This window comes from Rattus norvegicus, chromosome 7 (assembly GCF_036323735.1).
Source record: "Rattus norvegicus strain BN/NHsdMcwi chromosome 7, GRCr8, whole genome shotgun sequence".
Lineage (NCBI taxonomy): Eukaryota > Metazoa > Chordata > Mammalia > Rodentia > Muridae > Rattus > Rattus norvegicus.
Window position 1 is genome coordinate 44748477 of NC_086025.1, and position 26644 is coordinate 44775120.

Consider the following 26644-nt stretch of genomic DNA (forward strand, 5'->3'; position numbering starts at 1 on the left):
ATAAGTACATTGTGGTTTCAACTAGCATGCATTTGCTAATTTCATTCTTTTAAAAAAAACACGTTAATTGAGACTATTTTAGCTTCTCCTTCCAGTTATAAAGGTAACGTTGTAATTTAAGACGCTGCATTAAAAGCAGGCCACCTTTAAATATATTGCCTAGAATGAAGAGTTAATACAGACTCAAGGAATATTTTATTTATTTATAATGTGGAATAGGAAACGGAAATTGTTCAAAATGGCATCATATTGTCCGAGTTTCGTATCATGACTGAATTTGAGTTAAAATACAGCCATAATAAATCACACTCATTTCAGCTACTTTATGTACATCTCTGTGATATGTACACATTGTAGACATTTACATCATTGACAACATTATACTCTGAAACATGAAATATTTTAACAGATAAGTAGATAAGGTACAACACACTTAGAGATATGTTCCCTGTCAAAACATCATGCACAACAAAATTTCACAGCAAAAAGCACAAAAGGCACAAATATATACACAAACGAAATGCACAAGTGTGTGTGGGGGGCCTTTTCAAGGTTTTACATTTTTGATAATATTACAAATTATTTACAATAACCTTCAAGGAGAAGTATTTCTTGGAATAAGTGCTTTCGAGACCATGGATGCATGAAACAAAACCATCGGATTGAAGAACAATCAAGACATGATGAATGTTTTGAAAATGATCATCAAGATGCATGTCCAATGGAGAAAAGTTGAAACGAAAAAACATATCTTAGGACAAAAAAGATTGAACGGAACTCATGGGGATGAAGCAGCGGGTATGATGAAGCTGGATATTAGAGTTCAAAGTCAGTGGTGGGTGTACCAAAGAGAAAATAGCTTCCTACATTCTTGGAATGTAAGCTGGTAGGTAGGTCATGCTAACATCATCCTAGCATCAAATGCGGTGGAGACAAGACTGCTAACACTGAGCAGAGGCTTGCTGGGGAACTGAGGTGCTGACCACAGCAGCCTGAGGTGATCTCAAGAAGGCAATAGAGAGCTTCTTACCATAACTTCATGGATCCAGAAGTGGCTGAGTGGGTTGTTAAGTCAGAAAAACTTTGGTTTGGGGGATGTGAAACAGAAGATCTGAAAATGTGAGGCACCGGAGGTCAGAGACATTGTAACACATGTAGTAGAGACAGGTGCAGTAACCAGTGTCTGCTGGAGATGCCTACGGTCAGCAAAGACCAGCAAGAAAAACAGACAGTGACAAGTATGGCTCAGGCCGTCTACATCCCCTAGACTATGGCTGGTAAAACCTTCCATGCTGCCCTGTTCTTTAAAAAAGAATCACCAAAGGGAAATATGTTAGGCAACGGAAATCTTGCTTACCCACACTTGAGGAATGGCTAACGTCTTTGTTTGAGACATTCGTTTTCTTGCTACTACATGGAAATGGGAATCTTGACTTGAGTGTCTAGGACAGATTCTTTACCAGGAAGATGCAGGGTTATTAGGGCTGTACTAGAGAAATTTATTTCTCTTGGAAAATTGAATTGTGAGATGGATGCTACTTTCTTAGGAATTCATGAACAAGGCATTAAGGACATCAGTGCATGCTTGCACACTCTCAAAGATAAGAAATGTGAATAATCAGAAAACATACATAAGCAAGCTCTGGCCAAAAAAATGTAATATTATTCACATGCTTGCTCCTTCATTAATAAACTCTGTCCTTCACTTACAACTTATAAATGAGGAACATATTATTTTTCTAAGGCCATTTTTTCCTCAGTAAAAAATTAGAAATTTGCTCTAATTTTACTCTTTTTCTGCATGACACATTTTTCTGTAGATTCTAAATTTAAATGTCAACTACCTAACTATTAAATTGTTAGATGTTTGTGCACTCTTGCCTCATCTTAAAATGTTCTTACTGACTTTAAATATTGCTCCATTAACAGCTATGCTCTCTTCAGCAGTGTCTTTCCTCCCCCTCCCTTCCCCCTCCCCTCCCCCTCCTTCTCTTTGATTTTTTTTTTTGAGACAGGGTTTTTCTGTCTAGCCCTGACTGTCCCTGGAACTCACTCTGCAGACCAGGCCCCTTTTGAACTCAGAGCCTGCCTCTGCCTGTCCAGTGCTAAGATTAAGGGTGTGAGCCACCACCACTGAGTGAGTAGTTTTTGAAATGTTTTGTTGCTTTTGATCATGACCACAGATCCTCTGCACATGCGCGTTCTCTGCTCCTCGTAGTTTTTCTAAGCACGCTCTATCTTACCTCTACATGTTTTAGTCACAAGTAAGTTCTACTTGTTTCTTAATACCCTATCCAACAGTTAACTCCCAATAGACCTCAGTTAAGGACACAGACTAGAAAATAGCATCTTATTTCTTTGCAATCTGATTTTCAAGAATAAATAACTTTGCACTGTGTGCTAAAGTTCAGGTCATGCATGCATTTATATTCATATGTGCTTGACAGTTCAGACAGGACTAACACGCAGCTTACTTTATAACCTTTACAGCCTTATTTATAAATGATAGTGATGAACCCAATTTTAGATATAAAAATATGAGAGACTTCAGCCACACTCAAAGCAAGTGAGAAAGGCTCTAGCTGTTGTGGGATGATATCAGAATTGAATGGATTTTCTCACTCTGTTCTTAGGAAACTGAATTTTCAGGATGTCATAAACCAACACTTGAAATGGGTGCCGTGATTAGATTTACCAGTAACAGATAGTCAATTCTAAATAAAGCCCCTATCTTTTTATATTATGTCTCCTAACATTAAAACCTAGCAACTGCCAGACTCAGAGAAAGTTAGGAATTGATCAACAAAATCATGTTTGCCTTCTCAAGTGGAGAGCAAAGGAACTTCTCAGCTGTGGTGGCCTACACCTGTCATGGCTGAAGCAGGGGATGGCTAGTATCCTTCTCTAGCCCCAGAAATAGAAGAAAGGGGAGGGAGGTGGATGGTAGATCCTGGTTTGACTTTAGTTTCCTTTCTATCATTCACTTTATCTAACCTCAATAAACTTTTTGTAATTTTTTTCCACAATTACCTTAATGGAACATAAGAAACCAGGCTTCTAGAGTTCTAATATTTTAGAGGTAACTTTTAGTCTACACTTATGCTACAATTATGTAAAAATCAAAATTTTGAAATCTTTCACATAAAACAACTGAAATAGGGAAGATATTTTGGAATATGTAGCCTGGCTATCTTATATGGAAATCCGATTTCTCCCTCCTGGTTTAGTGTATACTGCTCACACCAGTACTATTTCATTCTTGGGTGCTGTATGGCTGAATTTCTACTTTAGAAGCTATTTGCACCCAAGATAAACATTTTCTTTATTGTCAAGATCCTGAACGGTTATTTCTACTAGAAAATATTTATTTGGAAAATGTATAGTTAGAACAGAAGAAAGAGTGGTTCTCCAGTCCTTAGAAGGCTCGGAGTAGTTTTTTTATCATATTGATAATGAGGCAAGAATGTGCAAATTCCAATAATATTAATCCAGAAGCAACAGTTTCAAATAAAGTAATCTGCCGGGGCATCCACACTCAGGTGGAAATTTTCTTTTAATTACAAATTTTAAAACTTTAAAAAACAGTAGAACTCATTTTTTCGTTGGGACAGTACTCACATTCTCTTCTGGTAGTGAAGGTTACTGCCAAATTATAGTCAGTTGCTTAGTGGATAATCAAGTTTGCAATTGGCCTGATTTCTGTAAGATTACTGGCCACTTTTCAATCTAGAGGGCTAAATACATTATTACATAAATCTTTTCATTACATTCATTCTGTCTTAAATCCGATGCCTTTTGGTAGAAAGAGTATTATTTCACAGTTGAGCTCATTTCTTCAAAGTCTATCAAAAACTTAAATTCTGCTCAGATTACTCTACAGACCCAAGGAGGAACCATTTATTTATGTTGGCAGTGGTGATGAAAGACCATATTGTCAGGGACTCAGCTCTCCCCAAAGGCCAATTAGTTGAACTCTACAGGGCACCAACATAGAATCTTCATAGAGATAAGTATCCAATGGGAGTAGAGAAAGCACTCAAATCAGCATAACCTGTGGCACAGGGCAAACTGAAAAAGCTTGTTTTCTCTCCTTAAACTTCTGAGTATGGTTAAAATTTAAAAAACAATAATAATGAATTATTGCTTTGACCTAATACAATGCTTGTACAACAGAATGTGTCCTAGCTATTCAAGTAATGAATCTGAATAATCTATCCAGGAAAATATATAAATTAAATTCTCTAAGATTTGGGAAATGCCAAGTTCTTGTGAACTCTCTAAGTTTTTTTTTTAAATAAGTTTCTACTTGATGTATTTCACCATCTCTAGTTAACCCAGGGTTTTATCTGCCTCTTTGATTAAATTCTGTTGCTTGTTCAAGAAACATCAGTCATATTTTAGATATTACTTAATTTCCCTACCTAGGCTAATGTTGCTAATCTGTTTTGGGCTTTAAAACAGTGCTCTGGGGCTCTTCCAAATCCCTTTTCACCCTTTTGTTCAATCAACCTGTAATTGTTTTGTGGGTCTCAATGTAAATTAAAAATACCCTAAGCATTGGCTGTCTCTCGTTATAGCATCCCATGTAAGGAAAACACAGCCTCCATGAGGGAACAATCAATGCCTGGTTGCTATTCCTTGTTTAGGCTTCTAGAGGAGATAAGAAGGCTGCCTTCACAGAGCTGCTAACCAGAGGAGGTGAAACTCCCTGTGTGGCAGGCATCACATTTTCCTTGTTCCATGGCCTCTCCACATTAGCGCATTTGAAAACAAATTCTTGACAGATGTTTTATTTCACTAACTGTGGGCACAGATTATTTATCTCAAGAGCAACTAGACAGAAGCAGAGGGTAGCAAGAAAGACTGTAGACAGCTGTGTGAAGAGGTGGGCGAGCGCCCTCCGCGCAGACGTAATAGAGAGAAGGCAGGAGGCCTCACGGGCTGTACAGGAAATCGTCTGGCCTTAGCTATCTGCAAGGGTTGCAGGTGAGCAACGGAAGTGCCATGTGAGACCTTAGGAAGCACCAAGGAAATCATGTGTAGAGCGGATCTGCTAGCGTCATATATGGAAACGAAGGAGTTATAGGGAAACTGATTCACCCAAAATCTGAAGTTCAGCTCTTTCAAGGGCAGGCTTCAGTCTTCTTCCATTCTGGGAGAACCCTTGTGGTACTAATTACACGAAGGGGAAACTGCAATAAAATTACTCTACTTTAAGATGATGGCAGCCAGTGAATCTACAGTTCCCAGAGGTCAACTCTTAATGCTGGTTGGAAATGGCTATTTTATGTGTGGTCAATGAAATCATTGATCTAAGAACATCTTATACTACAGACGTTATACCATTAGGGCAAGTTTCTGAAAATATAATATTTCATAAAATTTCTATTTCTATCCATGTCAACTTGCTTCTAAAGCTAAAATAAAACAAGGTTAGTTATGATCCCAAATTTTCAAGAGTGCCTAGAATTGAAAAGGCCTATCCTCTTTTACTTTAATCATAGTGAATATTACATATTGTCAAGTAGAGTTGTAGGCGTCCTGGCCTCCCCTTGCCTTATGGTTTATAGAAACTAAACCTCTTTAATAGGTTGTGATTTTGAAATCAAGCCTTTCCATCCTCTGATTCCAACCATACTCTTCAGCTCTAGGCACTTGTTGTATCTAGACCTCTAACTTAACCATGGACCATCTTGGCTATCATTAATAATGTTATTAGTAACTTCATGCTGCTATACTTGTGCCAGGACACAAAAGGGATTACCAAGCATTAGGAGAGTTCCTGGAAGTGAACGAGGCTGGTTATTTAACAGGTCAGGACAGAAATGAATGTTTCATAAACTGTAGTCAGAGAACAGAGGACAGGAAAAGCCATTGCTTTGGTCCTTACAGATTGACACCTCCACTTGGAGACATCCTCTCCATCATCAGAGGGAAACTTCTACTCTTGTGTCATAGAGATATGAGAACACAATAAGAAGCCATGGAGAAATCTAAATGTCAACCCAGTTTACCATCAAAACTATCCCCATGTAAGAACACAGCACATTCTCATGACATGCACATTGTAAGCCAATGTGCATTTGGATAAGAATTTTACCATAGCAACAGCATGCAGTCTTAGAACACAACAAAAGAAGGAAGTATTTTCCCTTTTGGCCTTGGAGAGAATGGCATATTAAGCAACAAAATGCTCAATATCACATATTCTCTAAAATATACAGCACACCACCTGGCAAAATGAAAATAATCACAGCAGAGCTCCGCATTACCACACAACTTACTGGATGACAAAAATCTCCTTGCGTCTAAAGAAAAATGAAGAGTATCTGGAAGTAAAGATTCGTTATTCATTTAGTGCACAGTACCACATTGTTTATATTTGCTGCTGTGGGAACATAGGCAGTGGTTATTTTGCAGTTCATTCTAGTTGCGAGGCATTGTATTATTGACTCAGATATTTTTTTGACACTGTTTATGAAGATATCTTAAATTTAGAACAGAAATAAAGAGAATGATCAGGGTCTGTCAAACAATCATGGTAATTAACATGGAAACCATTTTGCTTTTAGTTTCTTGCATCCATTACTGTTGTTTTATTTGGAAACAATGTCTCTCTATGCAGCTCTGGCCCACCTGGGATGCACTGTGCAGACCAAATTAGCTTCCAGCACGGAAATCTGTCTGCCCTTGCCTCCTTGATCCTAGGATTAAATAAAGGCTTACACCACAACACCCAGCAGATACTTAATTCAGAATAAAAACCGCACTTGTACAGTTTCCTAGTTTCTGCAAGTTCTTCCCATGCTAAAATGGTCCACATAAAAATAATAACTATTATGTTATTAACCTCTACATATGAACATAGAGTGGAATAATTTGTCATTTTACAAAGAACAGCCACAATGCTAAGTGTACTTTGAGATATAGCTTATAAAGCATATTCATAAAATTATAACATTTATTAAATTAATTTTCCAGTAATGGAATTGGGTCTATAGTTTTAGATACATGGATAAGCCCTATTTGACCAGCTCTTTGTTCAGAACTCTTTCCTGTCTTCCTCCCTCCTTCTGTCCCCCACCCCCACCCCACCCCTCACCTCTTGCTGCTGTCTAGAAACAAGATCTCAGTAAGTAAGCTGAACAAACTGGCCTTGGATTCTGACCAAGAACACAAAAACATTTTTAGCACATCCCTTAAAGTTCTCATGGGATCAATGAGTACTAGTTCATATATTTTGCTTCCTTAAGAAAAAAAAATGGGCAACATGGGAGAATGGATCCTCAAACTCTTTGTGACTCTTAGGGTGGAGAAAATTAAATAACAAATGTTTATATAATAAGATGGGTTTTAAGACGTAAGTGCACAGTAAAAAGGACAAGTGTTAAATAATTTCATAATATAAACCCACAACCCTTCTGCATGATACAGTTCTAAGTCCTTTGACCTGGGTTTTGTCAACCACATAACTCTTAAAATTAACGCTTGTCACCGTTGACTAGACAGTCTCTACTGTTTTCTCTTTTGGATAGGTGAAGTGGTAGAGCACTGACGGTAGTTGTAAGCTCACTTTAACATGGCAGACAATGCTGGCAGTTTGGGAAGATGCACAACCTGGGTAGAAAGCCCATGTGAATTGGGTAGCTTTCTAGAAAACTGAGTTCCTTTCTTACAGATCTTAAAACTTGGGACAAGGCACCCAGCAACTGGGGAGAAAACCCAATCACTTTGACATTTCATTTCCAAAATTAAACGTTCATGTCTGACTTGGAACGCACTCAGATCATGAAACACATCAAAGACTATGAAGGTTTTTAGAACTTCACTGGTGACCAGCCCCATCTAAATATATCTAATGCACTAATAATTTTCAGATATTACTTTTCTACCTTGGATTCATGTATTAGTGACTTTACAAACAGAAAAAAAACCCTTTAATGGTTTTTCTGAATCAAATCCAGCAAATTATGTTTATTATGCACCCTTGGTATTATAACCTTTTTTTTGTATTGTTTCAGGATTGATGGGATCAACTCCAGGAATGGATAAAAGAGTAGAGAGGAAGAGAAAGAAGGTAACTACAGAAGTTAAGCTGTATCACAAGGGAAGACTTTATAATACGAACTCTAGAGTTTACACACAAATAGGAAAGTGGAAAGAAGGGAAATTAATACTTTCAATTTCATTATTATTAGAATAATGATTTTCTGTGATGAAGAAATAAAATATATCTAAAATATTATTTTGCTCTTATAGGTTTTAATGGATAAGGTGATGTGTAGATAAAATAATATGAAATCAATAAAGAGCCACAGCCAAAGATGACCCTTGAATTCTTAATATTACTTAATAAAGATCTGGTAGAGACTTGGCCCATATTCCTATGACTCAAAACCTCTCTGTAGCTGCCAAGAGAGTCATTACCAGAATAAAAGGTTAAAAGGAAAACCATAGTTTTCCGGCCGTGTTGAACGTTAAGAAGGGGAGACTGACTGGTTATGGTCTGAAACACACTGTTTAGAAGAGCAACTTCAGCACAGAAGTTCACAGTCAGTAAAGTGATCTCAGTAATGTCTTCTCTTAACATTTTTGTGTTCTCTATGGTTAACATTTTAAATTCTGATTTACTGTATTAACTTCTAAAGATCTGCTTACTGAGAATTTTTGCTCAGTAAAGGTGGCTCAAAACAAACAAACAAAAAAGGTCATAAAGAATTGTTATGAACTTTCTATCATTCACACCAGGGTTGCGGAATTCTACTACATTTTTCCAGGACTTCAAATTGATGAGATATTTGTTAATCCCACATAAACATTCAGAAAGAGCATGGCTGGACTGACCCTGTGGAAGAGACACAGGAAGTGAGAAAAGAATGCAGAAAGGAAGAGCCAACCACTGAACTTTAGGTGGTCCACAGGGGAAGAGCAGACATTTCTACTATAGAGTATGAGCCCTTAGAGGACCAGGAGGTGAGCAGGGGTGTTGATGCTGTAGTGTTCCCATGATAGTGTTTATTGTGGAGGTTATGTTGGGAACCTATTGTTCTCTTACCTATAGTTTTGCTTATGTAAAACAAACAAAAATCCTAACTGTATACTAGGTATTATAGAGTGCTACATATAAGCTTCTAAAGTTTCATTCTTTGTGGATAAAAGGAGATTGCATTCGGATACAAACAGCAATCCATGTCTAAACGTTAAAATGTTATCTCACAAGCAAATGCCCTTACAATGAAGCGATATTGAATAATTTTCACTTCCAAGAGTTTAGGAGAACTTCCCTAGTCAGCACATCTTCTAGACAGGAGAACAATAAGGAAGCAGATCTGTTAAAGAAAGGCCAACTTTGATAGTTAGTAACCACGACTTATTTTCGATGTTTAAGATTTTAATACCATCTTGTAAAATAATTACAACTTTCAAAATGTCAGCAGGGTTTTGCCAGAGCCTTGCAACAACAACATGACAGCTTTTATTAAGAATTTGGGGAATTATATCAAACAAGTTTTTAAAATATGCTAATACTGTGAACAGTGTAGATGCTTTTTAAAATATGTAGACTTATCATTGTTTTAAAAGTACTTAAGAGGTCAAGTACTTTGATATGATGTTCCTCACTCAGCCCACACATTGCTACTTCTCTTGCTAAAGATAATATGCTTTTATTTTGCATAGTTTCTAAGGCCTAAATGGTTCAGAAATTTAAATCCCATATACAGTTTTGACATTTATGTTATTTTAGACTGAAATAAGGAACTGTGAACAAAACTCTCACAAATGATAAAAACACCATCAAACTTCTAGAAGTAAATTAAATAGACTTCTGTAACTACTTGCAAATATTTTCAGAAAAATCTACCTCGTATTCTATGTATTCTATGAGAATTAGGAAACAAAATGTTAAAGGTTTAATGAGTAAAAATAATGCCTCTCAGGGAAAAAAAAAATAAGTCTTGTTTGAGTATCCAAGTCCGAGCTCGGTTCATTATTGAACCCAAAATGTTAGGAAGATTAAGTGAGTCTGTGCGAGCAGCGAGAAGTGTGTAGAAGACGGAGGTTACCCTTTGAAAGAAGATCTCTGTGACCTGTGTAAACTGGAGCCCCACAAACACTTCCAACAAGCATAGGTCAGGAGAGGGTCATGGCTCCAGGCCCTCTGAACCTCTGCTTGCCCAGAGGAGTGTGCTCACCGCGTTAATCTCTCATCCTTCAGTTCCAAGTCTGCCACCGTGATGAGCTGATCCAGCTTGAATTTAGTGTCGATAATCTCTGCGTCCCGGGGAGAGTATGTACCACCTTCCTTCTGTTTCTGTCTAATTCTGAAAGGAGGGCAGTGCAGTCAGTGCGGGCATGATCGTAAAAGCAGGGTAGACGAAGGTGCCGCTTTTCTTTTGTTTCTTCAAGTAAAGTCATTTACACAAATATTTCTTTCATTGGATGTGACCTGCCCCTCCTCCCTTTAACTGTTCCCTCATTTTATCACAAAGGGAAAAGGAAATGGAAATCACTGAGGAATCTGAATATCGGTCTTAAAAATCAATGTGTCATTGTTTCTTATAATGGAATGCTTAACATGTATCAAATATGGAAATTGTTTTTTTAAATTGCCTCATTTGATTTTTATGGAAATATGAGATGTAAAATATTATCTCTCTTTTATGATCAGAAAACTCAGGGTTAGGTTCAAAATTGGTTAATTCAACCCTGAAAGCCTAACTACTACTACTACTACTACTACTACTACTACTACTACTACTAATAATAATAATAATAATAATAATAATAACAACAACAACAACAACAACAACACATTATTTGGAGACAGCTTTTTGTAGTTCTGGCCGGTCTGCAACTCTCTATTAATCCCTGCTGGTCTTGAACTCACAGAAATCCTGTCTCTGCCTTCAGGCTGACAGTATTAAAGGAATGGGCTACTCTACTTGGCCCACTGACTTTTTAATTTAAGGCCCCTATCTACTCAGTTCTCCAACGTATAGTATGACATATAACAAGGCACTATTTTGGATTTGCATCAATCATTAATACTTTACGTATGTTATCTATGATAAACATTGATGTCTAGGATGATTTTGAGAACAGAAAATGTGACCCTAGCCTCAAAGACTATTGAGTACGTCCAAAAAAGGTATAAAACGCACAGAAAAGTATTGAAACGAGGCAGTCCTTGACTCATTGCTAAAGTATTTTAAGGGCTTACAATCATTTGCATTCAGAGGACAAGCCCACTATGACTTAGTTGCTGTGCAGCCAGATGGGGAGAGAGCAGATGCAGACAGAGTGTCAGAAATCATAAGGCTTTATATTCCCATGAGAACAGATTCCCTTTGGCTGAAAAAAGATACTGACTGGGAGGCTGTGTTGGATAAGGAGAGCCCTTCCATTCCACACACGGGCTAACCAGAAAATGGAAGGTGAAATTCAATTTTAGAGCAAACAAATGGTTTGACTACTGAACATGAGGACTTCTTATTGTTAAAGCCGATTTATCATACAATAATCTTTCCACATTTTCCTGTTGGCAGAGGCCATTGCTTCACATCGAGGTCATTCTGATTATGTACAAAACTCTTACTAAAATATAATTATTTCTAATTGTCTGGAATAATGACTTTCTCTTGTTATCTACTGGCAAAATCTGAAAACAGTATGTGTTACTGGGAAAAATGTCTTCTAAGAGAGACTTTCAAAGCATACATTCAAAGGGTAACCTAAGAGACTCAAGATGAAAAGGATGGCAGATTGGCATCCAAACGGCAAGGGCCGTCTCAGAGCCATTTAGAAAACCAGGCTAGGTGTCTTCACAAATCCTTTACCTTGGCAATTTATTTGATGAACCTCTGTTTTAGGGGATTGGAAGAGAGAATGGGAAAAGGCACGTCAAAAAACACATAAAAGCATGCCGTTTCAACCACCATGTGAAATGTCAGACCTCTAGAAAGTGACGTTCTTATTGTAACAATTGTGTCTTCTGTAAGAACTTTAGGACTTATGTACCTGGTTGAAACAAATTAAACCTACTCAGAGGTTTACATGTATATACAGAGGTTTATATACATATGATATTTATATTACTATAAATATATATACATGCATATATGTGTATATAAATATATGTATACATGTATAAATATATATGTGTATATATGTGTGTGTATATATATTTTATTTTGATTTTATTTCTTCTTTGTCACCTACCAAAATGCTAAGCTTTGTCCATATGAGCACTACAGTAAAGTGACCTCAGGGAGTTGCTGTCACCCTGGGCTCTAGTACATAGTGTTTTGTTTCATGCTATCTGTCTATCTGTCTGTCCACGCACCCACCTACCTACCAACCTACCTATCTAGAGACAGGGTCTCATGTTGTAACCCTGGCTGAGATAGGACTCACTCTGTAGACCAGGCAGGCCCTGAACTCATAGAGGTCCACCTGCTTCTGCCTCCCAAGTGCTCAGATTAAAGGTGTACACCCACATATCTGACTGGCACTGGCACTAATATTACATGTCAGAGCCCAGCAACCCACCTGAGGAGTTCTTACTGCCTCTCTGCCCATCTTCTTAACCAGAAATTCCACAAAACCCCAGACTGCCCAAACCGTTCTATGTAAATGAGATGTATCTACAAGCGATTGTTACCGCCCACCCTCCAATAAGGATGGGTAACTTCTTCAAACAGCTGCTTTCTCTGTGTTACACTTGTCTTGACACTGAGCAGTTATATGTGCTTGTAATAGCCAGTGCATGACAGCATTGGGAGAGTTCCTTTGCTCTTAGTTCCCTTACTGTCCCCTTTTCCTAGTCTAATGAGACTAATTACTTGGTTGCACCTTCTGGTCTGATCCCTTTAAGTTCTTCCTTATTCCTATTCTCCTCAGCATTTATATCAAAACTTTCCTATCAAAATTCCAGAATTTACTTCTTTAAAACTAGATTAGTTCAACTCAGAATGTGTGTGTGTGTGTGTGTGTGTGTGTGTGTGTGTGTGTGTGTGTGTGTGTATTCAGGGTACGTTGGAGTTTTTATAAATTGAACAAAAAGAACACATAAGTGTTTCTCACAAGTGTAACTGCCATGTTGCTGTTTCTTGATTGGTCTATGATAGATACAAAGCCCACAGAGCATTCTGGGACACCTCTTACCTTGCAAATGCAAAAATAGCTGTTCCAAGGAGGATTATTGAGAGGATACACAAAGTGACTGACAGTATGATCTCCACAGTTCTTTCTGAAAGGCCTTCACCTGAGAAAGATCGAAATATGATCACCAACAAGACGCTGGGGTTCCATCTTGAGTCTCAAACCACATACACTGTTTCTTGGCATATTACCTAAGAGTACCAGCCAAACAAATTAAATTTGCCTCCTCCTGCATCTCCACCTCCTCCTTTTCCTCTTTCCCTTCCTCTTCTTCCTTTTAATTTGGGATTTAAGCCCTTAATTTTTCCTCTACATAAACTTTATACCTCTGTGAATTCATTCAGCCTCATGGCTTAAGTTTTCATTTATATGATAAAGACTTAATTTTTTACAAATAAATTCAGCCTTTCCTATGTGATTACCTACCAGATATTTATATTTGGACGTATGGGTATCATTTCAAAATAACTATGTCAAAAATGTGATATTTTTGCTTTTCAATTGAATCCTACTCTCAGTTGAGGAGAACTCTATTATTCTAGTTATGCTGGTCAAACAGAAACCTGAGAGTCACATTTTGACTTTTTTTGTTAGCTTATTTCGCATTGGTACTACCCTTAATATATAATATATTACAAATAAACACATTATATAAGTGTGTGTGTGTGTGTGTGTGTGTGTGTGTGTGTATAAACAGTTGATCTTCAGTAAATGAAACCACAATCTCTTATAGATGTGATCATTTCAAGTGAGACAAGAAAAAAAAGTTTAAAGAACAATATAAGTTCCAAGTGTTATTGGGATGGAATTACAGGCATTATAAGCAGCCTGAAATGGGTGCTGGGTACCTAACTTGCAGTGTAGCAAGCACTTTTTAAGCCATCGAACCTTTTCTAATAGCCTCTGGTCATCTCATTTCTTGCAAGGGATTGCTCAACCATATCTGAATGAATTGTTATAAAATAAATATATGTTTCTCTCTAACTCATATGGAGAAGTTCACACTCACATAATGAATCTGGAGAAATTTTAACTCATAGAACTTAATTTTACTATAAACTGTTTCGGTTTAATATCTGGACTATAGGCAAAGATTAAAGCTTTATCATTTTCTGCTAGATTGGTGATTATAAATGCCATCAAGTTTCTGTGGCTATTGATCTGTGTGGTACACCTGAGGGACCACTGCATTTTAAACAGTCACCACAGGCTCACTGTCTTCAGTATAGCCAGGTCCATTTAAAGGATGCTAGAAGACCAGATATCTCATCAGATATTAAGTATGCTTTCTTATGTACTAAACCCCCAGTGCTTTGTTTCATGAAATTTTAATATGCTATGTCTAATATTCTTGCCAAAGAAAGCAAGAAGAAGAACAAGCTATTGTTGATCAGGTGATGGTGAGACACAGCCTTAGAACTCAGTTTTCCTAGACCACAAAATGAAATTTCAGACTAGATTACCATTTCAAAGCACTGGCCTGAGTGAGGAAATGACATATAATATATTAATAAACAGCATGTAATCCTGTGAGCGCACGTATTACAAAAGTGTCCTCAGGAGGGGACACAATGTACCATGATGGTCGGGTATACTTTCTGATTCACTGCTACGCATGAGTGAGGTCATTTCTCCAAACTCTGTCATACAAAGTGGGATTTTTTTTACATGATTTTCCTCAGAATACACACAAGCCTCTTCCCCACTAGACTTACCATCTGCTAATTGCCTTGTCTTGTTTGTGTAATAGATCCCAGCACTGTAATTTAGAGAAGTATAATAAAAAGCACTAATTTTTCCTAACTATCACCTTCTGATTGGAATGATTATCACTTAAATTCAGAACAGGATTCCACATTTTAAAATGAGAACATTGGGTTAAATGAGAGATATTAATCTCACCCTACAAAGTTTGTCTCCTCATTCAGGTCTCCTCTTTCTAAGCTCCTAGAGTTAATATATGCCTTTTCTCTTATTAAACTACTAGTCTCTTGGGACATTCTAAAACAAAATGAGGAATTAACTAAAAGTTAATTTTATTACGTTATCATTTTTAAAGTAGTGTGTGTGTGTGTGTGTGTGTGTGTGCATGCGCACACGCGCTCGTGTGTGTAGACATGACTGTGTGAAGCCAAGCCAGTGGAAGTAGAAGGAAATCTGGGATTTGGCCTTTTCCTTTGAGTATAAGCTTGGATAACATTCAGGCAGCTGGGCTGGGACCATACTATTATACTATATTATACTCGGACTATTATACTCGGACTTACCTTGCCAACATTAATTCTAATGTTTTAGAAATATGGTTGTCTACGAGGAATGCAGGATAGGGATTTGAGGTGATGCTTGAGTTAGTTAGCATGATTCAGTACTCTCCATTATATATATACACATATGTATATATGCCATGCACATACAGTGGCATTATTGTAAAGCTCAGAATGGGTATTGTCCCAATGGTCAATCATTTCATTAAAAAAAAAAAAGCATGCCCTGAAATGATCTACAAGAACATTTTCCTCCAGTCAGGTTGACAGAGTTTTGAAAGGAGATAAACAGTATATGAGAAAAGGGGGACTCATTTGTGGTTTAAAAAAATATTAAAAGCCATCATCAAAGCTTTGCTCAAGACCCAGCAAATCAAAACATATCTCTAAAACAGGCTTACTAGTGAAACGTTGACCATAAAACTCAAGATGAGTTGGTAAGAAGAGAGAAAAGCTAGAAATAACTTAAGACATTGAGAAGAGAAAATGGCCCAGGGCCACAAGCAGAGGCATCTGGCCCCACTAAAATTGGAAGCAGCTTCGGAACACAGGGATTTTTTCCGACAGTGTAGTACAGTGGTTAACAGGACACCAGTCAGAGTCATGCTGCCTGCATCTGAAAGCTGATCCTGCCGTGCCTTTGCTGGGTAAGATCCACTACACCAGGTTTCTTGCTTATGGGTTAGTATTACCTGTAGGAATGCACACTACAGAATTAAGGGAGGACGCAGGGTTTTATTTTTAAAGCTACTTCCAGTTTTGAATTTGTGTGACGGTGGCAGGTGCCTTTGTTAGTAATCATTTCATATTTCGTACACCCGTTCCCTAATCTGAACTAATCTCCCGGTTGATTTATAAAGTACGCATGAATATTGTCATTGTAGAAATAGGATTTTTAGAAAGTAAATACTTCGGGCATTTTTCACACCTATCTTGAGGTTATCTAAATTCAGCACACACTAAAAGCATCTTAAATATTTCTGTCTGATGGCATAGTTTGTGAGGCTCGCCCCATATTAATATTGTCTTGCTAAATAGATAAATGTCCCCTTTGCTTCTCCACTACCTTGGAAGATGGGATTAGTGCTGCAGATGGCATAGTAACACATATTCTCTCTCCCTTCTCTCTCCTCCCTCTCCTCTTTCCTTCTCCCTCCCCCTTCGTCTCCCCTTTCTGCTCACCCATCTCTCAGCTGTCCCTCGCTCTGTTTCTGTTCCCCTCTCTCTTACACACACACACACACACACACACACACACACACACACCTCCACCCCCTTCCCCCAGCCTGAATACACTGGGGACATTCTTTGCACAGTAATTAAATCAGAAGCGTTAGGACAAAAGAAAGCCAGCAGCGACTGTGTTTGCTATGCAGTTCAGCATCTCATGGTACACTGCTTGAGCAAGGTCCCTCAAAGGTACACACAGGGATGTCTAGTTTTCAAGTCCCAGAAACCTTCTGCAATTAAGCCTTATACACAAAGTATAGTCTACAAGCAGTGCCCCCTGATCTCACGTGCCTTAGGAAGGCTTAAAAAGCCAGAGAGAGCTCATGCGCACAATGAAAATAAGGGTGCCATTGCTCAATCTAAGGTAAAAACAAAACCACGTAACTGTAATTAAAGTGATATACATGCCATTTCCCGCTTACCGGGACAGGCCATAAAGATCCCCCTCAATGTAAGCTTTTCACTAAATTTTAACCACTTCTAGTTGGTTGGTACAAGACAGATATTATCTTGGTCCTTATTTTAAATCCTATATGCTAACCCATGAAGGGCCCCAACTACCACCAGCATGGTCTGCCAAAGCACAGTCTTGGTCAATCAAACATTGGGATTTTAGTTGACAAGCTATTCAGCTTCTTGCCAATGGGATGCAAAGACTACTGAAAGAATAGCTCTCTGGCCAGCCGTGACTGCATAACCTTGGCTGGACTGCTCCATCCACTGAAGTCTACGATTGCCTTCATGTACATGCCTTCGGCAGGCTTGTCAACAGTGCTGGGTTCCACTAGCATGCTGCAATGATGCCATCTGTCCTAACACATGGCACCACTGAGACAGAAAATGGCTGGGCCTTCCTTTGTCATCCTCTGGTTGCACCAACGTATTTATCGCAAGTAGGTCTCCTTGCTTGCCCCACAGTGGCACAATGATGCGTTCCATCTGCGGGCCTTTTCTCATCACTGAACCAATCCGTAGAGTCCTTCTACTTTATCTTCTTTGCAGTGCCCTTTGCCAAGAGTATTTTTTTTTTATTCCATGGCCTCTGCTCATGTCCTCTCCTTTCATGTGTCACTGCTTCAATAGCTCGTTAAACATTACAGGACAAAAGGTAATTATAAAACCACTGCATATCAGGAGGGAATCCCTAAAAGGTCAGTCAGAGAGAGCCTGAAAAGGCTGTCCTAACCTCCATCACTGATATAGGAGTATCACACTGAACTTAGAGCAATTTGTTAATAGGGACATGGGACCCTCCTTGGCTACTGGCAGTCCATTGGCTCTCTCTTTGTTATGTCCAGCTGATGGCCCACTGGTCCCTGTAATGACTTTAATGGCAGCCTGACCCTCATCTTTCATTCCACACCGTTCACATGCTGCAGGCCTCCTCCATCTAGACGGCTTGTAGGCATTGGTGTCTGGAGGATTTGGTGGGAGCTGTCATGTCTCCAATAGACAAAAACCAGTACGTGTTTCTGACACTGGTGCTTGCGGCTCCCTCACTTGATTGTGAGTAGAGGGAATAGAGGGAAAGCCATTGCACCTTGAAATTGTGTTCTAGGTGATGCTCACTCTGGAAAAATATGAGGAGCCATATTCTCGGACTGTGTGCTTCCCGGTTTTGACTGTCTTGCTTCTTAGGGCAGTACTCATCTGTGTCACCCTGGTGTCATAACTAACCTTCTCACTCAAATGACTGAGGCTGGTCTTCCATTGATAATCTACACAAACACTCCTGTTTAGTAACAGGCAAGGCACTTGGCACCCAGACGGTAAACCTTTCTCCTTTCAGCCCCTCTCTAGAAAATACTATCCTCTGAAGAACGTTGAGTTCTGCCTCTTGTCTGTCTTTTGTCTTCCCTCAGGAAATACACCAGAACAAGCATTATTTAGCTGCAGGAAATGATGACAAACTCTGATTATGCTGCTGAGCATGGAACATTCTATCAGCAGTTAAGCGAGGAAATGCTTCACATAATTTCAAAACCACAAGTCAAGTCGGCCTGCTGCCTCATTGTTAATTCCATTGTTGGGTACGATTAGCCAAGACAGATTTTATAGTCAAACACTCTGACCTGAGAGATTTGTTATTCAATCAAACTGGTACGTAGCGTACCTCTGACTCCATTCTAAAGTGTGCAGGGTGTTTCCTATGTAGAAGTGACAGAGGCTGGTTCTTTAGACAGCTAACACCTCCACAATCTGATGGGGCCCTCTGAAAGTGGTGCCTCCCTCCACTCTTCTGCTCCTACAGTCCTCACTGAACTCTGCTGGAGCTCATGATGTACTGAGGAATCAAGATCAGTGCCATGCATTAGCTTCATGCATGGTCAAGAAATATTCCAGAGATGCACTCATCTGAGAATTTTGTCAAGTAGCTTAGAAGTTTTAAAGCCCTGCTGCAAATCATTTTAAAAAAAAGTGATCCTTTGAGTTAAGTTTTATGGAGTTGATAAAGTAAAAAGTCCTTTAAATAATACATACATACATATATATATATATATATATATATATATATATATATATAATCTTTGATGATAACCCACCAAAAAAAATCTATCAGGGACTAGAGACATCACTCGGTAATGAAGAGCACTTTTGATTGCAGAGAACCCAAGATTGGTTCCAAGGACCCACCTAATGGTTCGCAACCATCTGTAACTCCAGTTCCATAGAGTCAGACACCCTTTGTTGACTTCTGTGGGCACCAGGCATGCACATGATGCATACACACGCACACACACAGACACACACACACACACGAACACACACACAAACACACACATGAACATACACACACAAACACACACACAAAAGCACACAAACACACACACACGAACACACACACACAAACACACACATGAACATATACACACAAACACACACACAAGCACACAAACACACACACACACACAAACACACGAAATAAATCTAAAACTTTAAAAACCATCAAACATTGAACAGTATAAACATTAAAATTGTGAATGTTGGCACATTATTTTACTTAAGATTGAAAAAGCTTTTAAAGTAATATATTCTTAAGATTCAAAAGGGAATATAACCTTATAAGAATTAAATTATTACTCTAAGTCACAGAGGTCTTAAACCTTCCTTTGTAGTGCAGTAGTCCTGGGATAAAATGCAGGCATCCTGGCCAAACACTTAATGATTTAAACAGTGTGGGGCTTGGTTCCCTCATTTGGAATTTGGAAGTGAAAAGTACCAGGGTCTCTCATTCTTGGCATGACTGACATTGTGTCAACTGACATTGTGAGGATGTGAGTGAGAAGCTGAAGAGAATAGAAGGGAAGCTGTAGGTTTGAGAAATTTTTTAGGGAAAAGATTATCTGAGGATTTCTCTGTTATGAAGACATTATATCATATTATATTATATTATATTATATTATATCATACTGTATATTTAAAGAACCCAATACCTGTTTGTTTGGAATATCATCAAGAACCAACACTTTAACCAAGTTTATAGCCAATGTGAATAATGGACACACCTGTCTTTTCAAAGAATATTGAAAATATGATTTTCCTTTAAAAGATTGATTAACTTTAAAAAAAGACTTGTACTTGATTTCATGTATTTACTGAACATTTAATAACTGTTATCATCATACAAACACACTGAGATCACAGGTAAAGGCTGGAGAGACAGTGTGGTGGGTAAAGTGTGTGACTTGCATGCAGAAGAACCAGATTTTGGACCTCCAGAGTCCATGTTCAAAGCTTAGCAGGCATGATGGTAGCCTGTACTCCCAGTGCAAGATCTGTGGAGGGAACTAGATAGCTTCTGCTGGCTCTGAATTCAGCAAGAGACCCTACCACAATAAATGGAGTAGAGAGAGAGAGAGAGAGAGAGAGAGAGAGAGAGAGAGAGAGAGAGAGAGAGAGGTTACATCCTCCACATGCACATGGACACAAGTGCATCCTCACTTGTACACTGTGCATCTCACACAGCTAAACATGCATATATATATACATGCACAGATGCTACACATGCATACACAGGAGCAATAAAACATAGATAAACTAAACTACAAAATCTTACCTAAAGTTTTAATAGGGTCAGAGTACTCAGAGTCAGTAAATTGTCCCATGACATTTGTGGCTCTAAATTTAAACCTATAAAAAAAAGTAAAGATTCATTCCATGGTACTTTTTTAGGCAATAGAGAGCAGTATTATTCCCTGATTTATGAGCGTGTTGCTGCTTGTGCGTAGAAAGACTGATTTTTGGGTGCTAATTTTTGTACCCTGATACTTTGATGATGCCTTTGAAGCTCTTTATCAGCTATAGGAGCTTTCTGATGGAGTATTAAAGGATATGATATTATATAAAACTAAAATACTTTTTTTTTCATTTTTATTTGTATTCCCCCTCCCGTTTTTAACTTGTTCTTTTTAAATCCTGCTCACTGCCCTGCTCCAGGTCATGCCCTTCCAGAATCCTCCTCCCACCATCCTCCTTCACCTTCTATTCTATTGCTCTAGCTAACACTTCAAATATTAGGTTGAATAGCTATAGAGAGAGTGGACAATGTGTCATGTTCCTAACATTAGAGGAAATGCTTTGAGGTTTTATTTTTGATGATATCGGCTATGTGTTCCCTGTATATTACTTTTGTCAGGTTGAGGTATGGCTCTTGTACGCCTACTTTCACCAGGGTTTTGTCATGAGTGAATACCTGATTTTGTCAAAGGCCTTTGTCTGTAACCAATGAAGTGATTATGTGGTTTCTTTTCTTGAGTTTATTTTGGGGTTAAGCTCCATTTATTGTTTTACATATGTTAAACTATCCCTATATCTCCAAGGGGAAGCCTATCTGATCAGGGAGAATAATTTTTTTGATGTGTTCTTGAACTCTTTTCAAAAGTATTATATTGAGAGCATCTGTGTCAATATCTGTCAAAGGTATTGACCTGTAATTATAAAAGAAGAACAATTTTCACAGCCCATTATCTTTTCCAAATATTTTAACAAATAGTTATGAAGAAGCAGTAGTTTCTTCAAGAAAAATAAGTTTAGGAGACAAGAATTTAGGACTATGTTACCATGAGGAAAAAAATCTATAATCTATATCAAGTGAATAATTATCTTGCTTCCTGGCTCATTGAATTTGATGGGACACTGAGTAGGATTTTGACCAAAATCATGAACCAGCAGTGTTTGAAAAACATTAAGCAGATAGTTTCACTCATAGATTTATTTAGATAAAGTCATTAAGTATCAGCAAACTGTGGATACTGTAACAAATTTAAAGCAAGTAGTTCCTGTACTTACATTTAGAAATACTACAGAATCAAATGACAAAGACGATATAGAATTGTCTTGTTCACATATATACAAATTAAGAACACTGTTTTCTATTTTCATTATGTACCAAGTTATATTTACTCAGTTTACAAGTTTAGAACAGAAAAAGTATAGAAGATAATCCCTGAAGACACCCAAAATTACCTAACTGAAACTAAAACACGAAAGCCATTTAAATGTGCAACAAATAAATCTCAGTGTATGATTTATTGTCTGACATTATCAAACTCTTATAATAGCATATAATATGAAAAGAATCTATTTAGAAAACAAATATGAAAAAAACTAATAAGAGTAAGTATAAAATTTTATCATCATAAAAATTGTTTTTAAGTTCAAATAATAATCAAAGTTTAAACTCATTACCTTCAAAATAAATAATAGAATATTACTTTTGAATTGCCCAATTTCTCTAAATGTTCTAATTATACCTCAGCCTACAACATTCATAAGGAATTTAATAGTGTCTTAACTAGCATGCCGAAAGGTGAGCCTCTGAGTTTTTAAAAATTAGTAATAAGATTTTGAAGAATCAGTGTTAAGATAATTCTCTTCTAAAATGTAGCCTTGTTTTATAACATCACATCAACAATTAAATAGAAAACAATAACAATGAGTTCAATAAAATTTAATAAAGCACTCACTCAGATGTTTGATGGAATAAAAAAGAAAGCTACTGACTGATATTAGCATCTTAAAAGGAAACCCTATCTAATGGCTAGACAACAAAACCGTTTCTGAAAGCCTGTATGTCATCTATAGTAAATAAAAAGCAAACTACTGAATTCTAGCACATCAGCGACAATGTTCATTACAGAAATAACTAAGTTCTCCCACCTTTTATATTTCCAGTGCCATACCTTTCATCTTACCTTTAAACAACTTAACACAACAACTCATGCTTTCTTTCAAACTCATGCTTTCCCATAATACTGTATGTCTGTAACAATGAATGGATAATGCTCTGTCTACCTCTCCACTGCCAGTGTTTAAACAACCAGGCCTACTATCCATAGGAGATATCGTTTGCTCACCAGAAAGATGGAAGGATAAATGGATGGATAGGTGGCATATACTTAACAAACCTGTACTGTAGTGCATGGTTGACCAAAACATACTTACAAATACTGCTTTTTGGGTTTCAGAGGTCCATTGCAAATTTTCTCTTCATTTCCAGGGATCATACAGGCGTTATCGGCACCTATCACATAGATTTCTTCATTGCCGCTGAACTTTGTCTTTCCCTCTATACACGGGGGATTAGGGAATCCTTCGTTTGTAAAATATGGCCTTGCTTTGTTAAAATATGCATCGTACCACTTTGTCACATTTCCGTCTTGCTGAGCTAGTGGAAGGGGAAAGGGACACCTATCACAAATCACACCAAAGGTGTCTTCACATCAATGCAGCATTTTATGATCCCATCAAGGAGTCAGGCTCTAAACCACAAGGACAATTCAGCATATGAACCTGGACACAGGTATCTGACATACTGTTGTGGGGGGTGATGTATTAGGTAGACCAGCAGTTCTCAACCTTGGGTTGTGACTCCTTTTGCAGGGGTCATATATCAGATATCCCGCATTTTGGATGTTTACATTACAATTCATAATGGTAGCAAAATCACATTTAGGAAGGAAGTGGCAATGAAATAATTCTATGGTTGGGGGAACAGTTACTACAACAGGAGGAATTGTATTAAAAGGTGACAGCATTAGAAAGGTTGAGAACCACTGAGGTAGAAATAAATCATCTTTCAGTCAGATGTCACTACTGTTCACATGTGCAAAGAAGCAATCAAGACACTCTCTTCCGAAAAATTAAATCAATAACAACCAGTATATACAATAAATAGATTATATATCTTGATTAGGCCTTTCCTCACTTGAATTAATATTTTAGATACATTATTACTATAATTAATGATAATATTAATATTCTTTGGATAATCTTAAATTGCCTTATAAAGTCACAAGTCAACTTTTACTTGCTAATCTTGAGTAAATCTTTCTTAGCACTCAGAAATTCACATTTCATGATGTTCTGATGTAGAGTGAAATCTGAGGTACCTCCTGTTTCTGCCACAAGGACTTGTACATTTCTGATTGGCCCGTGGTCATCATTGTAGTAGCATATTGGCATTCTGATTGTGATAGTTGTTGACGTCACAAGCAGTTTTCCTGTGGCATCACGGATAGGAATTGGCTTGGATTTTGGTCGTGCTGGAGCTATAAACAGTAAAATATCAATATATGACTTTTTTCTAAGCTGAAAATTAAAATTCAGAGTCATATTTCACGTAGGTAACAAATAAAATGACAGGACATGCAAATATCAAACCAAATAGTTGTGTTTGAGTACAACAAATTTATAATAATTATGTAATAATTATTACCTCATGAAACTATAGTTATGAATTTGAGAATTGCCTGAAAAATTGAAGCCCCGGTGCAATTTTTATACATGTGAGTCTTCTTCATGTGTTAAAAATACTCAATTTATTAATGCTCTTGCAAATAATATTCAAAATTATTTACATTCACTAACATCTTTCAAAGGTTTATTTATTAATGTCTTCTATGTCTATTAGGGCTGTCTTCATGTCTGCTAAAAGAAGGAATCAGATTCCATTACAGATGTTTGCAAGCCACCATGTGGGTACTGGGAATTAAACTCAGGACCCTGGAAGAACAATCAAGTGCTCTTAACAGCTAAGCCATTTCTCCATCCCACTAACATTTTTTGTGTGTTATTTTTATTTACCGTTTGATTAATTTCTATTTTATTCATGTCAACCACCTGGATAATAGTCTCTCCTTTCTTTGTTAATGTTAAAATTATATGGTAAGATTCATGTGTAACAGACTTCATACGGTTGAGTCTCCTAATATTGATATACCATGCATTGGAATTATTCTGCTTATTGGTTTCTTGTCTGAGTCTTCCCCAGATGGAAACATGCTAATTCATGCTTCTTAGTGACTACAATATTGCTACAGCTGAATAATATTCCTCCAACTACCTGTCTAAACACGAGAACTTATGTTCCTTATAATTGTCAGCATTTTTGTAGTAATCAACCCCATTTAACTTCGTTTGTTTGCCCTTTGGTTTCCACAGAAGAGAGTCCAAGCTGTGGAATTTATGAAGTGTGAATTTTACTGTGTGCATGGAGGTGGCGTAATATATGTGTGTAGGCACACAGGTGTGCAGGTATGGAGGAATGGGTGTGTGCGTTCATGAGGCAGCCTGAACGTGATGTTGCACATCTTCCTTGGTTATTATTCACTTTATTTGACTCAAAACATAAAGAATCCAGCAAATCTGGTTAGCCAACTTGTCCCAGAGATCCTCTACCTCTGCCCCTGTAGTGCTGAATTACAGGCAGTCACTCTACCTGCTTGAATTTCTCATGGGATTTGGAAATTTAAACTCCAATCATCACACTTGTATGACAAAGAATTTATCCACCATTCCATCCCCCAGCCCATCAGATATACATTTTTAACATTAGTAGATAATTTGGAATAATTTCTAAATTACTATAATATTTCATGTTTTACCAAAAACAAATACAAAACATCCCCTAACCAATATTTTTTGGGCCTCTGCTGGTTTCTTTTGTTCTTACATCAGTTTATACGTTTGTGTGTATACATGCACATACATATTTCTCCTTCGAAAGCTACTTATCCAAACTTCAATCTTACAAAACAAAATAGGAATCCTTCAACACTGCCACAGACTTTGCAACATTGTTTCCTCTTACTAGAAGAGAAATAGAGCAACAGGAGTAAAAGGTGAATATCTGGGTTTGAACTTTTTTGACTTCAGTCTGATGCACTCCTTCTTGTGCATCAGATCCAAGAGCACGTTTCTTAGTTGACACATCACGTTGGTATTCTGACAAGAAAAGGTTGGAATGAGATTTGATATGAATAAGGTTTCATGAGAGTAAAATCTATGCGGAATAAAGAAGCAAAGAGCAGGAGTAGGAGGCAAGAGTCTTCACATGCAAATGCCTGGCATAGCAGTCAGAAGATGCAGAGTAGGAAGGGCCTGATAAGAAGAGACTTGGGGTTTTTTCTATTCTGAACCCTTAATGAGGCCAACAAGAGGACCCAAGAGCAAAGCTCAGGAAACTCATTATCGGGTACCACAATCCAACTGTATACTAACTGTGGGATGAAGTCACTGACAAACTCAATAGACCACGTAGCTAAGAGAATCATACGTAGCACTGTGACAGAGAGAAGTTATCTCTCTGGGGCTCCAACCTTCATGTCCGTGCATCTTCTCTGCAAGATGAGGAGTAGAGGTCAGAAGCATTTTGGCATAGAAATGGGGGAAGCGTCCGAAATGAGAAATTTTGGTAAAGTATAAAAATACTGTGTATATTATATTTCTATATAGCATGTCTTTACCGAGTGAAGAAAAAAGAAATTCAGATGGTGTGGCTCTCCTTTGTGTATTCTGAAGTTATTTTATGGAAAAATTACAGTTGAAGCAATGTATGTGCTTATATATTCCAAGACATAGAACTACTAATTTAAAAAATTAATATATATACACATTTTTCTGCTTGTGTGAATGTGTGCCGTGTGCCGTGTGCAAGCAGGGGCCTGCAGGATCAGAAAAAGGGTTTTGGAGTCCAGAGCTGGGGTGCA

The 26644-nt window shown here is 37.7% G+C and overlaps 1 protein-coding gene and 1 long non-coding RNA gene across 6 annotated transcripts in view; one reads left to right on the forward strand and one right to left on the reverse strand.

The window, feature by feature from the left end:
- The window catches only part of LOC120093580 (uncharacterized), a 201325-nt gene that overhangs the window by 46762 nt on the left and 127919 nt on the right, over positions 1–26644 (forward strand). For 4 of the 5 annotated variants that reach the window (XR_010053291.1, XR_005486919.2, XR_005486917.2 and 1 more), the window contains one exon: positions 8022–8077. The exons of the other annotated variant lie outside the window; for it this stretch is intronic. This is a non-coding gene — a long non-coding RNA (uncharacterized LOC120093580). The remainder of the gene's footprint in view (positions 1–8021; positions 8078–26644) is intronic. 5 annotated transcript variants of the gene reach the window in all.
- The window catches only part of Ptprq (protein tyrosine phosphatase, receptor type, Q), a 182376-nt gene that overhangs the window by 27561 nt on the left and 128171 nt on the right, over positions 1–26644 (reverse strand). Inside the window, exons 31-35 of the mRNA NM_022925.2 lie at positions 24047–24205; positions 23100–23322; positions 20713–20786; positions 13165–13264; positions 10194–10322 (exon numbers count right to left, since the gene is read on the reverse strand). Of these exons, the coding sequence (NP_075214.2) occupies positions 10194–10322; positions 13165–13264; positions 20713–20786; positions 23100–23322; positions 24047–24205 (685 nt within the window). The remainder of the gene's footprint in view (positions 1–10193; positions 10323–13164; positions 13265–20712; positions 20787–23099; positions 23323–24046; positions 24206–26644) is intronic.